The 13,557-nt window shown below is 38.3% G+C and overlaps 5 protein-coding genes across 5 annotated transcripts; 2 read left to right on the plus strand and 3 right to left on the minus strand.

The window, feature by feature from the left end:
* Positions 1-20: 20 nt before the first annotated feature.
* Positions 21-404, plus strand: DPB2 (DNA-directed DNA polymerase epsilon, subunit B; the record flags this gene model as incomplete). Its single annotated transcript, XM_064821478.1, has 1 exon — positions 21-404. One exon carries the CDS (start codon positions 21-23, stop codon positions 402-404), a length of 384 nt encoding a protein of 127 aa, XP_064681164.1.
* Positions 405-844: 440 nt separating this feature from the next.
* On the minus strand, positions 845-1,222 carry FMP27_1 (Protein SABRE; the record flags this gene model as incomplete). Its single annotated transcript, XM_064821479.1, has 1 exon — positions 845-1,222. The coding sequence occupies one exon, from the start codon at positions 1,220-1,222 to the stop codon at positions 845-847; it is 378 nt and encodes a 125-aa protein (XP_064681165.1).
* A 36-nt stretch (positions 1,223-1,258) lies between these two features.
* ATC70_002097 (uncharacterized protein) lies at positions 1,259-1,684 on the minus strand (the record flags this gene model as incomplete). Its single annotated transcript, XM_064821480.1, has 1 exon — positions 1,259-1,684. One exon carries the CDS (start codon positions 1,682-1,684, stop codon positions 1,259-1,261), a length of 426 nt encoding a protein of 141 aa, XP_064681166.1.
* Positions 1,685-2,899: 1,215 nt separating this feature from the next.
* On the minus strand, positions 2,900-3,643 carry ATC70_002098 (Chitin synthase; the record flags this gene model as incomplete). Its single annotated transcript, XM_064821481.1, has 1 exon — positions 2,900-3,643. One exon carries the CDS (start codon positions 3,641-3,643, stop codon positions 2,900-2,902), a length of 744 nt encoding a protein of 247 aa, XP_064681167.1.
* A 9,046-nt stretch (positions 3,644-12,689) lies between these two features.
* On the plus strand, positions 12,690-13,529 carry ATC70_002099 (uncharacterized protein; the record flags this gene model as incomplete). The annotated part of the gene is made up of 1 exon (XM_064821482.1): positions 12,690-13,529. The coding sequence occupies one exon, from the start codon at positions 12,690-12,692 to the stop codon at positions 13,527-13,529; it is 840 nt and encodes a 279-aa protein (XP_064681168.1).
* Positions 13,530-13,557: the final 28 nt, after the last annotated feature.

Below are 13,557 nucleotides of genomic sequence, written 5' to 3' on the forward strand. Positions count from 1 at the left end.
TATACTAATGATACTTTTCGATGAAGGATGAAGCAAAGAGGGTTCTTGGCAACTACGAAAGTGAGTTGTCATCGTTGAGGGGAAAACAGAACAATCATTTTGTCAGAATGAGAGTTCTGGACGTTGCTCGCCGTCAACGCAGTGCCAAGTCACTGTTGAAAAATGTTTCAAGATCCAAACCTCCGGTATTGCTTGCAAGCAGAGATGCCTCTGACTTGCTAAACAATATCGTTATTTTTCCTGAGGTGGATCTTAGCGATGACGAGAATGAAATTTTCGACAACATTGAGGATGGTGTGGTTGACGCCGGTGATCCAAACGATGCAGATCCTGGTGAAGGCGGTGAGCCAAACCCAGAAGACGAAATTCTAATCACATTTCAAGACATTGAGGAAGGATCATAAAGCATCAAGTGCCTATTTTTTTATTTTATACAGTGCGCGAAAAAAACGTTCCAGTGTTTTGCCAAATTGCACTTATAGCCAGTTTTCTCTGCAAATATCAAAGCTACTGGGGTTTGCTTAGTTTCATAAATAGCCTAAGTAGTTGGCTATCAGATGATATATTATGCACTTTATTCACGTAATTAGAAAAAGAATGGTAGCCTCATGAAAAGTGAAAAGTCGAATTTATTAAATCTTATAAAAAAGCTCAATATTTAGTTGGACCACCTTTACTCTTGATAACCGCTTTGATTCGGCGTGGCATGCTGCCTATGTATTTAAGACAGTCTTCTTTTGTGAATTTATAACATTCCTGTTCAATTCTGTCTTCTAACTCAGAAAGGCTGGTGGCCCTAGTAGGGTACTTGTTCAAACGACGTTTTAGTTGATACCAGACATGTTCAATGAGGTTTAGGTCTGGGCTTTGGGGAGGGCCAATCAAGGACACTTTGCACAGGGAATCCGTAATGCGTGAACCATTTTTTAATGGGACCAGAAGTATGTGGTCTTGCGTTATCTTGCTGGAATCTAAACGTTCTCTTGTCCAGCCCATAGTACTCGATAGTGTCTAGCAAAGATGAGTCCAGAATTTCAGCATAAACTTCTGAGTTAACAGTTCCTTCGGTAATGGTGGAACCATAGCTGGGATCCTCCGCTGTTATCATGCCCCAGAAAACAACGCCACCACCATCTCCCTGAACTTGAGCCTCAGTTTGATGAGGCATCAACTCAGTGGGCCTGTCAGTCCAGTAGAAAAATTCGCCGTCAGATCCCCACATGTTGACCCTGGTTTCATCGGAAAATCCCCGTTTACGTCAATCGTCCGCAGTCAAATGTCGATGTCTCTTGGCCCACACAAGACGTTTTTTCCGGTTCTCCGCAGACACGAAATTGGTCTTTACCTTTCTTTTAGCCTTGAACCCTTTGCGCTTGAGTATATACTGTATATTCCTCAAAGTCATCTGAACTCCCATATGAGCAAGGTAGCACTGCACACCCTTGGGGCCGTCTAAATTACCATTGCGGAGATTCCTCTCAATGTAGTTCATATTCTGCGTAGTGATTTTGCTGCGTCTTCCGGGTTTGGCATGTTTTGAATGACCAAGAAACTTCTTCCTATAACGAGAAAGTACACTGAAGGACAAATCTGGGAAGATTTTTTGAATGGCACGGAGGGAACAACCTTGGTTGAAAAGAGCGTTGACAGATCCTTGAACCTCCTGAGGAATGGGACGTGTCATGTTAAAAAAAGTGATGAAGTAAAGATGGTAAAATATAATGAGGGAAAAGACCAAAATCTCAGGCTTCTTTATACTTTTCTAAGCATTCCTCGGATAACTAACATTTTAAACATAACTGATATAAAAAATTACGGCTCTCAGATTATTTTCGTGGAATGTATACAAACAATAAGGTCATCAAGCGATATTTCCAATTTTACAAAATCGAAATTTTTTACTTTACGTCAGTTGCACTTGCTTAATAACTACTGTATCAATTATTTTAGTAGCTCATTTTGTGGCTAAAAATTCAAGCTTTCGTAGTCTTACTTTAGTTTTAAAACTGGAAAAAATTGACAGCGCTGTAAGTGTAAAACTACGAATTGGCAAAACACTGGAACGTTTTTTTCGCGCACTGTAGAAACAGTGATCATATTGAATTAAACTAACGATAAGCTAATAATAAACTATGAATCTTCTGAATCATCTTTAATACAGTCAGCCCAACAAAGCATCGTATTAAATTATATCAATAATACAGCAATAAAATGGTAAAAAGCTTTTAAATGGCGTATTTGTTGAACTGGATCATATAATATATTAATGTAGTGAGTACACTTTGCCACAGAAAGCTTCTATGTGGTACCTTACTGTAATGCTAAGTTTTCTTGTTTGCTTTGTGCTTTGTTTAGTTTGTAGGTACAGAATAAAATGTGCTAATGCTATAAAATCATTGAATTAATAATATTAGCTGTTTCCAACGATTCTCTTTATTTGAAATAACATTTCTAGTATTGAATACATTTGCCACTTGTGTCATTCATCGCGTTTGATTAAGAACAAGTACTGTAACGACAGCGAACGGCTGTTGTTGTTTTATGCTTCAACAGTGACTAACGCTATCTAACAAGATATATACAACATACTGTAGGGGGAAAAACTGTCCCGTTCGTTTAAAATTTTGTCTTTTTGCACAAGTTTTTGGTCATTTCTTTGTATACAAAGTCGAAATATATATCGTTTGAATGAGAGAAAGTAGTGCTATCTATACATAATTATAACTTTTTCAAAAACTAAAATCCAATGATTTTATTGGTTAAAAAATAAATATAGAAAAATGTACATTTTATTATAAAATCATTAATAGTGAGTTGAACCACCTTTGCTCTTGATGACAGCCTTGATTCGGGCAGGCATACTATCAATATATTTCTGGCACTCTTTTTCTGTTATTTTTTACCACTGAATGTTAATACGCCGCTCTAATTCTTCTTTTGTTGGGGGCCTAGTGGGACACTTATTAAGACGAAGCTTTAGGAGATGCCAGACATGTTCAATGGGATTAAGATCGGGACTTTGAGGTGGCCAATCCATGATTTCGTCTAGGTTAAACCCATTGTCGGTGAACCATTGTTTAGTAATGCCCGATGTATGCGGTGTTGCTCTGTCTTGTTGAAATCGCACATCAGATGGTGTCTTCCCAAAGTGCTCAAGAGTATCGTTCAATGATGTCTTCGAAATATCGACATACAAGCCCGAGTTTATTGCGTCTTCAATAATGGTAGTACCATAACCAGGCCCCTCCGCTGTTATGCAACTCCAGAACATGACCCCACCGTCATTTCTCTGCAACTGAGACTTGACTTGATACGACTGCATGATTCGGCCACCATTCGTCCAGTAAAAAGAATTACCATCTGAGCCCCAAAGGTTTATTCTTGTTTCATCCGAAGACACCCAACGACGCCAATCAGCAATAGTAAGATGCCTATGCTTTTTAGCCCACGCCAATCGAAGCCGCTTGTTTGTCTTGCTAACAAAATTGGTCTTTACTTTTCTACGAGATTTAAGTCCATTTCGTCTCAATGACTTGCGGATGCCATTAATTGACATATCATGGCCCATCGATCTTAAAATTTCTTGTGCTGCTCGGGGATTATCTAAAGCACCTGATCGAAGTCCTCTTGACACTAGGGACATAGTTTTAGCACCAAGTTTTTTCGGTCTTCCGCCAAGAGGTCTAGCTGGGTCAGGGCAATATAGTTCTCTGAGCCTTGTAAGAGTAGAGTTACCCAATCCTGGATACAAAATTTTTATCTTTGAGAACGAAAGACCACGTTGGAGCAAAGATTGGAGAATGTTGCGCAAATCTTGTGTTAAACGAGCAGGCAAAATGAAAGCTTTGAAAAAAAATAAGAAAGCAAAGAAATAAAGAAAAAACATGAAGAAACTAGCTTCTTTTATACTTTTAGAGTGCTCCTGGGATATTAAATATTCTGAGCATACCGCGCATAGTTTTTTAGATTTCTTCAATACGTCTGTTGGAAGTAAAGATATCAACCATTTTATATCATCTAGAATTACCCACCTAACATTTTTGCCACGTCTCACTTTAGCTGGTTATACTGGGATTAGAATATAGTCCAGCCATAAGGTTTTTATGTTGCTGTAATCCCTATAGGCTCTTCTATCGAACGCAGTATGGGGTAGCTTTGTTTTCTGAGTTTTGGCATTATACTGGGTAAAAGTCAAGATTATTTGAATGAACGGGACAGTTGTTCCCCCTACAGTATGACAGTTGGCAGAGGCACACAGAAAAGTGGGCAGAGGCATATATGAACGTTGGCAGAGATGCATATGAAAGTAGGCGGAGATGTCTTTAAATGTAGGCAGAGATGTTAATGAAAGTGGGCAGAAAGTAGGCAGAGACGTATTTAGATATGGGCAAAGGCATATATAAATGTAGACAAAGGTATATATAAATATAGGCAGGAGTGTATTTGATTTTAGGCAGAGATTTATATAAAAGCAGGCAGAGATATATATAAACGTAGGCAGGGATTTATATAAAAGTAGGCAGGGATATATTTAAATGTAGGCAGAGATGTATCTAAAAGTGGGCAGATGTGTAAATGAATGTAGGCGAGAAAGGTATTCATGGGTTGAAATGAACAACGTTTCCATTGGACTAAAAATCCATGATGTTGGGGGAAATCTGATTGAACTCTGTAATAGTTAAATTTGCACACTTTGTTTAATGTAACATGTAACTCTTTTTGAGTACAGTGTGGTACGCAACAGGTTTGCTTTTTGGTCGAATTTTGTTCATGTTTTTTTGATCCCCAAAAAGTTGAGCAAAGGTATCAGGAAGTAACTGCCAGACGAGAGCGTGTTTGGTCCTATTTTGACAATCTAAAACGGCCTTGGACGCGAGAAAACGCAGCTCAAATGCATTCAAATTTTGCTGTATTATGGATATTAAGGACTAAAAAGTGGAAATACCAGTATGCTGTTTGCCCGTATATGAAAGAGCTACGTGTATATGGATGTAGAGCATCAGATAAGAGTCAGATCCACAGATATTATAAAGGGTTTTCATGTGTAAGTAGAGTGTCAGCTTGAACGTAGTAGTATTATGATAAGATACAGAAGGGTAACCGGTATCTCGAGTTGTCGCTGTGCAGGATGGTTCTCACCGAAGCGTAGCGAAGGTAGAGAACCATCCGAAGCATAAACACTCATATGATTAGTGATTATATATCAATCAACAGTCAGGGTTCTTCTAACATTTTAGCTATATTAATTTTGGGATATTAGCCAAAGGCCCGCGGCAGCGCGAGCCGTTTGAACGTAGGTTGGTTTCCATCGAAGCGAAGCGTAGGTCAGGAAACCACCCGAAGTGCTGAAAGGCTCGTATATCATAGTAAAAGTCTTCGTTATCAAAATCAAAAACGCAATCGTTTGATTTTCAATGTACATATGGAAACCCTTTATATTATCTGTCGATCGGATTCTTATCTGATGCTCTACATCCATATACACGTAGCTCTTTCATATACGGGCAAACAGCATACTGGTATTTCCACTTTTTAGTCCTTAATATCCATAATACAGCAAAATTTGAATGCATTTGAGCTGCGTTTTCTCGCGTCCAAGGCCGTTTTAGATCGTCACAATAGGACCAAACAGTTGCTCTCATCTGACAGTTACTTTCTGACACCTTTGCTCAACTTTTTGGGGATCAAAAAAACATGAACAAAATTCGACCAAAAAGCATGAGGTACCCCTCATGGTTTTCACCGAAAATCAAACGATCGCGTTTTTTACCTTGATAACGAAGACTTTTACTATGGTATATCTTGAATCAAAATGTTTCTATCGATCCAAAGCAACCTCTGAAATCATCTTTGTGGGACTTTGATATGTAAAATTTCGACATTTTGGCCAGAAACCTCTTTTCATATTTTCATAAATCATTTGATAAGTTTATTCAAATCATCTATTTTACTTAGTACCATTGGATGCACCTTGAAAAGTACTCCAGGAAAGCTTAAGGAAACATTTTTTTTTTGCAGGGGAGACGAGCTCCAGGTTTTATTTAAAGTCCTTTAAATGTCATACTGAGGGATAGAAAAGACTGTTGGTGGCCCAATGTCTGCAATGAAGGGGAATAAGATATTTTTGAACTAAGTTGGGAAAGAAATCTACTACAAATAAGGTGCGGCACTTAGAGCCAATACAATCATGCTAAGTTGTCATACAGAGATACTGGATAAGAGAACATTCACCAAACAAGGACATCAGTACGACCGTAAATAATTAATCAAAATGCGTTCACTGGGATTTGAACCGGGATCCTCCCGTTGGCATACGGGAGTTCTACCACTTCGCCCTACCACCAGGGGCAGCAGCTTAGGGAAGCATGAGGTGATCATCATATTTTACTTAGTCGAATCTGCAAAAATAGCTTAATCGAATCCAACATCATCAAGATTTGTCCAATCTGGAACAAACTATGATTTTGGATTTGAATTAATTTTGGCTTGTGGGGCCAGCTGTCAAACTCAACGCCCTTTTCATACTGCAATAAAGTATTAAATGCTCTTGAAGCGTATGAAAAGTAGGTGGCAGGCCATAAAGCTATCGTTTATAATGATATTTTATAGCATTCTATATCGTTCATAATGGCATCGTCTTGCATTCTATATTTGATAACGTTAGTCTGGACATTGACGATTCATGGGCTGCGTAAGATGTCTGCAGTAAGTAGTGAAATCTCTGAGGCTCGGAGACGTCGTTCAAATAAAACATTGACAGCATTGAGCAGAGGAAAGAGGGTAGAACTAACAGTGGTTTTTGTTGATTGATTGTAAAATCATTATTCTCATATGAGCCAGGTCTGATAGATGCCTTGAAACTCAGGTTCCATATTAGGGTTGTAAAGTGTCTAAGGACTGAACATTTATTATGTTATGATGATATTAATTCTCGATTCAGGGCAACTTCTGAAACTATGTTGGTGAGACCTTGATATATAAAATCTCGACATTTTCGCCAAAAACGTCATTTCATAATTTCAGAAATTGCTCAACAAGTTCAATCAAAATATCTATTATACCCAACACAGTTGGATGCGCATTGAAAAGTTCTTCTAGATATCTTAAGGCTGTAAAGGATGATCACAACAACTTTCATAGTCGAATCTTCTAAAATAAGTCGATCAAATCGCAAAAAGATCCAAAATCAACGAATCATGACAGAAAGTCGAGCGGGATTGTAATCCTTTTTGGCTGGCTAGAAGACTCTCCTTGATTGCTCAAAGCCCTATAATATAACGGCAATGATACCCACAGAAACGATTATAGAGAAAGCGAGACTCCTCAAATGGATAGCGTACGCAATGTGAGACCCAAAAAGGACAGGCTGGTGACATAAGAGAAGCGTGACATGATCCAAAGCAACAGAATAGCACACAGACAAAAATGATATTGCAGGTGAAGTTTAATTCAGAAACCTCCTTCTTTTGGAAATCCCACGGCCTTGTTTGATGAATTTCGCGATGTGTACTTTACTTAGAACCCTGAAAATAGTACCATTGGATTCCTCAAGCGATTTGCTTTCGAATGATGTACATACTTTCTAATAAAATATCCTCTCTTTGACCACAAATTGGCCATTTACTTGCTTATCTCTCTTCGATTCATGTCCTTTTGTTTACTTTACATGTGATTTTTTTAAAGCTCAATTTTGCTTAGCAAATGAATTATTTTGATCTTGCATGATCCGAGTACCTTCTAGAAGAGGACGATTCCTAAAAAAAATGATATGAAATGTGTTGACTCTTTATGGGATGCATGCTCTTGGCATAAGAACTAAAAACAGGTTGCAGGAATGATACACGAGAATGACCAACTCATTATGTAAATGTGGGCATATTGATGATATCTAGTAGCGCAAACACTTGATTGACATCATTGACAGCAACCATGATAGCTGGAAACAAGATGACTTGCACTGGTTCGAAAACAATTCATTATGTTCCATTCCATGGAGATAGCCGCAGTAATATTCATATGATACTCTTGCTTTCCGAGGTGTACGCTTGTCTCTTAATCCAGAATCAATTGTTGCACTGGCTCCAAGATGATGTAAGCAACAAGTAAGCCAACCTTATCATCCTGTATTGCCCAATTAGATGGAGAGTCTATGGCGAATACAAACAACAGAAGAGATGGATCGGGAACTGTGTGATTTTGGAGAGAGAAATTAAGGGGAGGTAGAGAAAGATTACTTAATCAAGCAACCAGCTGCATTTGTTTCAGTGTCAAATGACATTTTTTGTTTACTTTCTGATGAGGCTGAGCCCGTGAGAAGTTGTCTGTTAATTACATCTAGGGAGAGATGGGGGAACTCGTTTCATGTGAAGGTGGAAAAAGGGCTTTTTGAAGTAGCAAAATGGACATAACTCGAGACAGAAAACAGTTGAAAGCCTCGGACGAAGCGGATCAAATAGAGCAAGTGTCAAACGTCAAAATGGTACTATTTTCACGCGCTAAAAGTAGTATATTGTGGAGAAAAGTAAAAGGAAACGAATTTGAGTGTGGCAAGGATACTAGACTCACATAAAAGTCGATGAGAAGGATATAAATAGGGATTTGTTTCAACAGCTTTTCCCTCTTCTTCTTCATCTCATCTCTCTACAACAAGCAAAATACTCTATACAAGCAAACTCACTACAAGACATTTGGGCTCTCTCTCTCTACATATGGTCATCTAAATCAAATACTCTACTGTCTATTGGCCTCTACTACTGCTACATACAATGCCTTACAAATCCATGGTCCTCTCTACGTCTCTTGGTCCATGCTAGAAAAAGGCCACACTATCTTTGATACATGCAGACCTTGGTGAACTGTGCGAGTAAGTTATTATCTTGTTGAACGTATGAGCCATGTTGACTAACCTATTGATTACATAGTGCCGAAAAACTACTTTGTAGGGACTGAGTAGGATCACCGCTTCATAATCGTGGGTAGACTGCAGGACAAATCCATTGGTCATGCTACGGGATGATCACAAGCTTTATTGCCGACGAGAGTAGGGTTTAACCCTATGATCCGGAGATGGAGGCGGCTTGAGCGTGTCGATGATCTTGTGATGGGTGAAGCAAGTTTACACCTTGGTACCTGTTTATATAGTGTTGGTTCCTTTTATTGATGGTCAATTTTCTTTGCCCAAATGGTTTGTTACGCACTCATGCCACAGTACTTGTGTACTCATCTCATCTTTATCTAGTTACCTCTGCCATCTCATGTTCTATCTCATCTAAAGAAAGCTGTTCTTTCCAAATGCTATCAAGCCAAGTTCTCTGTGCCTTCTACAAGCTCCTAAAATGACAAGACTGTTCAAATATACCATCTCTACATCTATACAAGGTCAAGCCCTACTCTCATCTGTGCTTCCTACAAGCTCCTAAAATGACAAGACTGTTCAAATATATCATCTCTACATCTATACAAGGTCAAGCCCTACTCTCATCTGTGCTTCCTCTTACTCAATCAATTATCAAGACAATTAATGCCTGACATCTATACAAGGCCAAGTCGTTCTTATATCTCTGCTACCTCTATCTATACAAGTCAAAATAGCCTCAAAAATCTTAATCCATCAAGTATGGTGATCTCATAAACTCAAATACACATTAATAAAAAAACAACCACGTCTTGTCATTAGCTTCAATATTATGCTCTTTTATGATTGCATCTTGTTTCAATGCTTGTACTGTCCTTTGATTGCTATGACCAATGTATTTTAAAGCCTGTACATAATTTAATCATATACATATAATTTAACGTCAAGAGATTTTGCCTGTATGTAATATCATAACATGATAAACTTATGGTCCCTAAACACTTTCAAAGCCTCAAAAAGGAAAGAAGTTGATCTAACAAGTATTTTGATAGACTGGCGTTATCAAATATAGATTCAAAAAGAACAGCATAGCTAACGATAATGCTCTATGATTTGCCATCTACTTTCCATACGCTTCAAAAGTATCTATTACTGTATTGCCTTTATGATGGAAAGGAGGGCATTGAGTCTGCCAGCCGGCCGCACCAGCCGCCAAAATTGATTCAAATCCAGAACATTTTTTCTGTTCAAGATTGGACAGAAAGCGTCTTTCTTCGACTTGATTCAATTATTTTGTAAGATTCGACTATATAAGTTGTGAAGATCATCCTTTGCTTCCTAATATAGCCCCTGGTGGTAGGGCGAAGTGGTAGAACTTCCGTATGCCAACGGAAGGATCCCCGGTTCAAATCCTGGTGAACGCAAGTTGTTTGATTTTTTGACATAGTACTGATGTCCTCGTTTGGTGTTTTGTGCTCTTATCCATGATCTATATTTTGACGATTTCCGCAAGACTGTACTGGCTCTAGGTGTCGCACCTTATTAGTAGTAGATTTCTTTCCCAACTTAGTTCAAAAATATCTTATTCCCCTTCTTTGCAGACATTATTGGATCCACCAACAGTCTTTTCTATCCCTCGGTATGACATTTAAAGGACTTTAAATATAACCTGGAGCTCGTCTCCCCTGCAAAAAAAAAAAATTGCTTCCTAATATAGCTGTGGAATTTGAGGCTTTACAGACTAAAATTCACGGAAAAAAAAGAATAAAAAAACAGTAAAGTCAACTTGATAAAGGTATATTTTATTATCAAACTGACAGGTGTAAAGTAAACTGAAGTCTCTCTACTGGCCAGGTAGATGATCCTTCTTATATACTATAACAATGGATAAAAGTTCTATTAATTAGATTGACAAATAAGTCAACTCAGATCAACTAACGTCTAATCATGCTAAAAGACAATTCCAGCAAGCTAATCATGATTTAGCTCTGTCTGGATGAATAATTAGACTCTCATCCGAAGTACCCTGATCTATCCTTTCTATAAGGATAATTAATATCGATCTAGTAGCATGTATCCGATAGGTACAGTCTTCTTAGTCTATATTAATAGTACATATCTGAGTGTATATCGCTAAGCATACATCTTTAGCATGTATCTGGATATATGGCATGTCTGTAGCATGTCTCATATATAGTACAAGTCTGTAGTACATAAAGTATCTGTAGCTAGTATCACGGATATAAGCATGTGTCTTATAGCGTGGATCATAAAGTGCACATCTGAAGCAACAAGCTCATATTGCATTAATCTTGGTGCCTATCTGAAGCAACAAGCTCATATTGCATTAATCTTGGTGCCTATCCAGATATGGTAAACATCCGTAGTCAATGTCGGAATACAAGTATAAGTCTATAGTGCCATCCATGTCCGTGGTGCCATCTGTAGCCTATATCTTATATAGTATGAATCTTATAGTACTAGCGTATCTGAAGTCCCTATCTTATAGTATAAATCGATATCGTACATCTAATCCAGCGTACATACAGTTTATATCTAAATCTGGTAACTGGATGAGCTGTCGGAATGCAGATCATAGTGGATGTATTCCACACTATATATTATCTGTGGATCTGATTCTTATGTAATGCTCTACATCCATATACACGTAGCTATTTCATATACGGGCTAAGAGCATACTGGTGTTTCTTCTTTTTAGCCCTTAGTGTCCCTTGATACAGCAAAATATGAATGCATTTGAGCTGCGTTTTCTCGCGTCCAAGGCCGTTTTAGATCGTCAGAATAGCACCAAACACTTGCTCTCGTCTGGCAGTTACTTCCTAATACCTTTGCTCAACTTTTTGGGGATCAAAAAAACATGAACAAAATTCGACCAAAAAGCATGAGGTACCCCTCATGGTTTTCATCAAAAACCAAACGATCGCGTTTTTCACCCTGAAAATGGAGACTTTTACTATGGTATATTTTGAATCAAAATGTTTCTATCAAACCAAAGCGACCTTTGAAATCATCTTTGTGGGACTTTGATATGTAAGATTTCGACATTTTGGCCCGAAACCTCTTTTCATATTTTCATAAATCATTTGTTAAGTTTATTGAAATCATCTATTTTACTTAGTACCATTGGATGCACCTTGAAAAGTACTCCAAGAAAGCTTAAGGAAGCATGGGGTGATCATCATATTTTACTTAGTCGAATCTGCAAAAATAGCTTAATCGAATTCAAAATCATCAAGATTTGTCCAATCTGGAACAAACTATGATTCTGGATTTGAATTAATTTTGGCTTGTGGGGCCAGCTGTCAAACTCAACGCCCTTTTCATACTGCAATACAGTATTAAATGCTCTTGAAGCGTATGAAAAGTAGGTGGTAGGCCATAAAGCTATCGTTTATAATGATATCTTATTGCATTCTACAGTGCGCGAAAAAAACGTTCCAGTGTTTTGCCAATTCGTAGTTTTACACTTACAGCGCTGTCAATTTTTTCCAGTTTTAAAACTAAAGTAAGACTACGAAAGCTTGAGTTTTTAGCCACAAAATGAGCTACTAAAATAATTGATACAGTAGATATTAAGCAAGTGCAACTGACGTAAATTAAAAAATTTCGATTTTGTAAAATTGGAAATATCGCTTGATGACCTTATTGTTTGCATACATTCCACGAAAATAATCTGAGAGCCGTAATTTTTTATATCAGTTATGTTTAAAATGTTAGTTATCCGAGGAATGCTTAGAAAAGTATAAAGAAGCCTGAGATTTTGGTCTTTTCCCTCATTATATTTTACCATCTTTACTTCATCACTTTTTTTAACATGACACGTCCCATTCCTCAGGAGGTTCAAGGATCTGTCAAGGCTCTTCTCAACCAAGGTTGTTCCCTCCGTGCCATTCAAAAAATCTTCCCAGATTTGTCCGTCAGTGTACTTTCTCGCTATAGGAAGAAGTTTCTTGGTCATTCAAAACATGCCAAACCCGGAAGACGCAGCAAAATCACTACGCAGAATATGAACTACATTGAGAGGAATCTCCGCAATGGTAATTTAGACGGCCCCAAGGGTGTGCAGTGCTACCTTGCTCATATGGGAGTTCAGATGACTCTGAGGAATATACAGTATATACTCAAGCGCAAAGGGTTCAAGGCTAAAAGAAAGGTAAAGACCAATTTCGTGTCTGCGGAGAACCGGAAAAAACGTCTTGTGTGGGCCAAGAGACATCGACATTTGACTGCGGACGATTGGCATAAATGGGAATTTTCCGATGAAACCAGGGTCAACATGTGGGGATCTGACGGCGAATCTTTCAACTGGACTGACAGGCTAATTGAGTTGATGCCTCATCAAACTGAGGCTCAAGTCCAGGCAGATGGTGGTGGCGTTGTTTTCTGGGGCATGATAGCAGCGGATGAACCCAGCTATGGCTCCACCATTACCGAAGGAACTGTTAACTCAGAAGTTTATGTTGAAATTCTGGACTCATCTTTGTTAGACATTATCGAGTACTATGGGCTGGACAAGAGAACGTTTAGATTCCAGCAAGATAACGCAAGACCACATACTTCTGGTCCCATTAAAAAATGGTTCACGCATTACGGATTCCCTGTGCAAAGTGTCCTTGATTGGCCCTCCCCAAAGCCCAGACCTAAACCTCATTGAACATGTCTGGTATCAACTAAAACGTCGT

Source organism: Mucor velutinosus (assembly GCF_035048745.1).
Source record: "Mucor velutinosus strain NIH1002 chromosome Unknown tig00000093, whole genome shotgun sequence".
Taxonomy (NCBI): domain Eukaryota; kingdom Fungi; phylum Mucoromycota; class Mucoromycetes; order Mucorales; family Mucoraceae; genus Mucor; species Mucor velutinosus.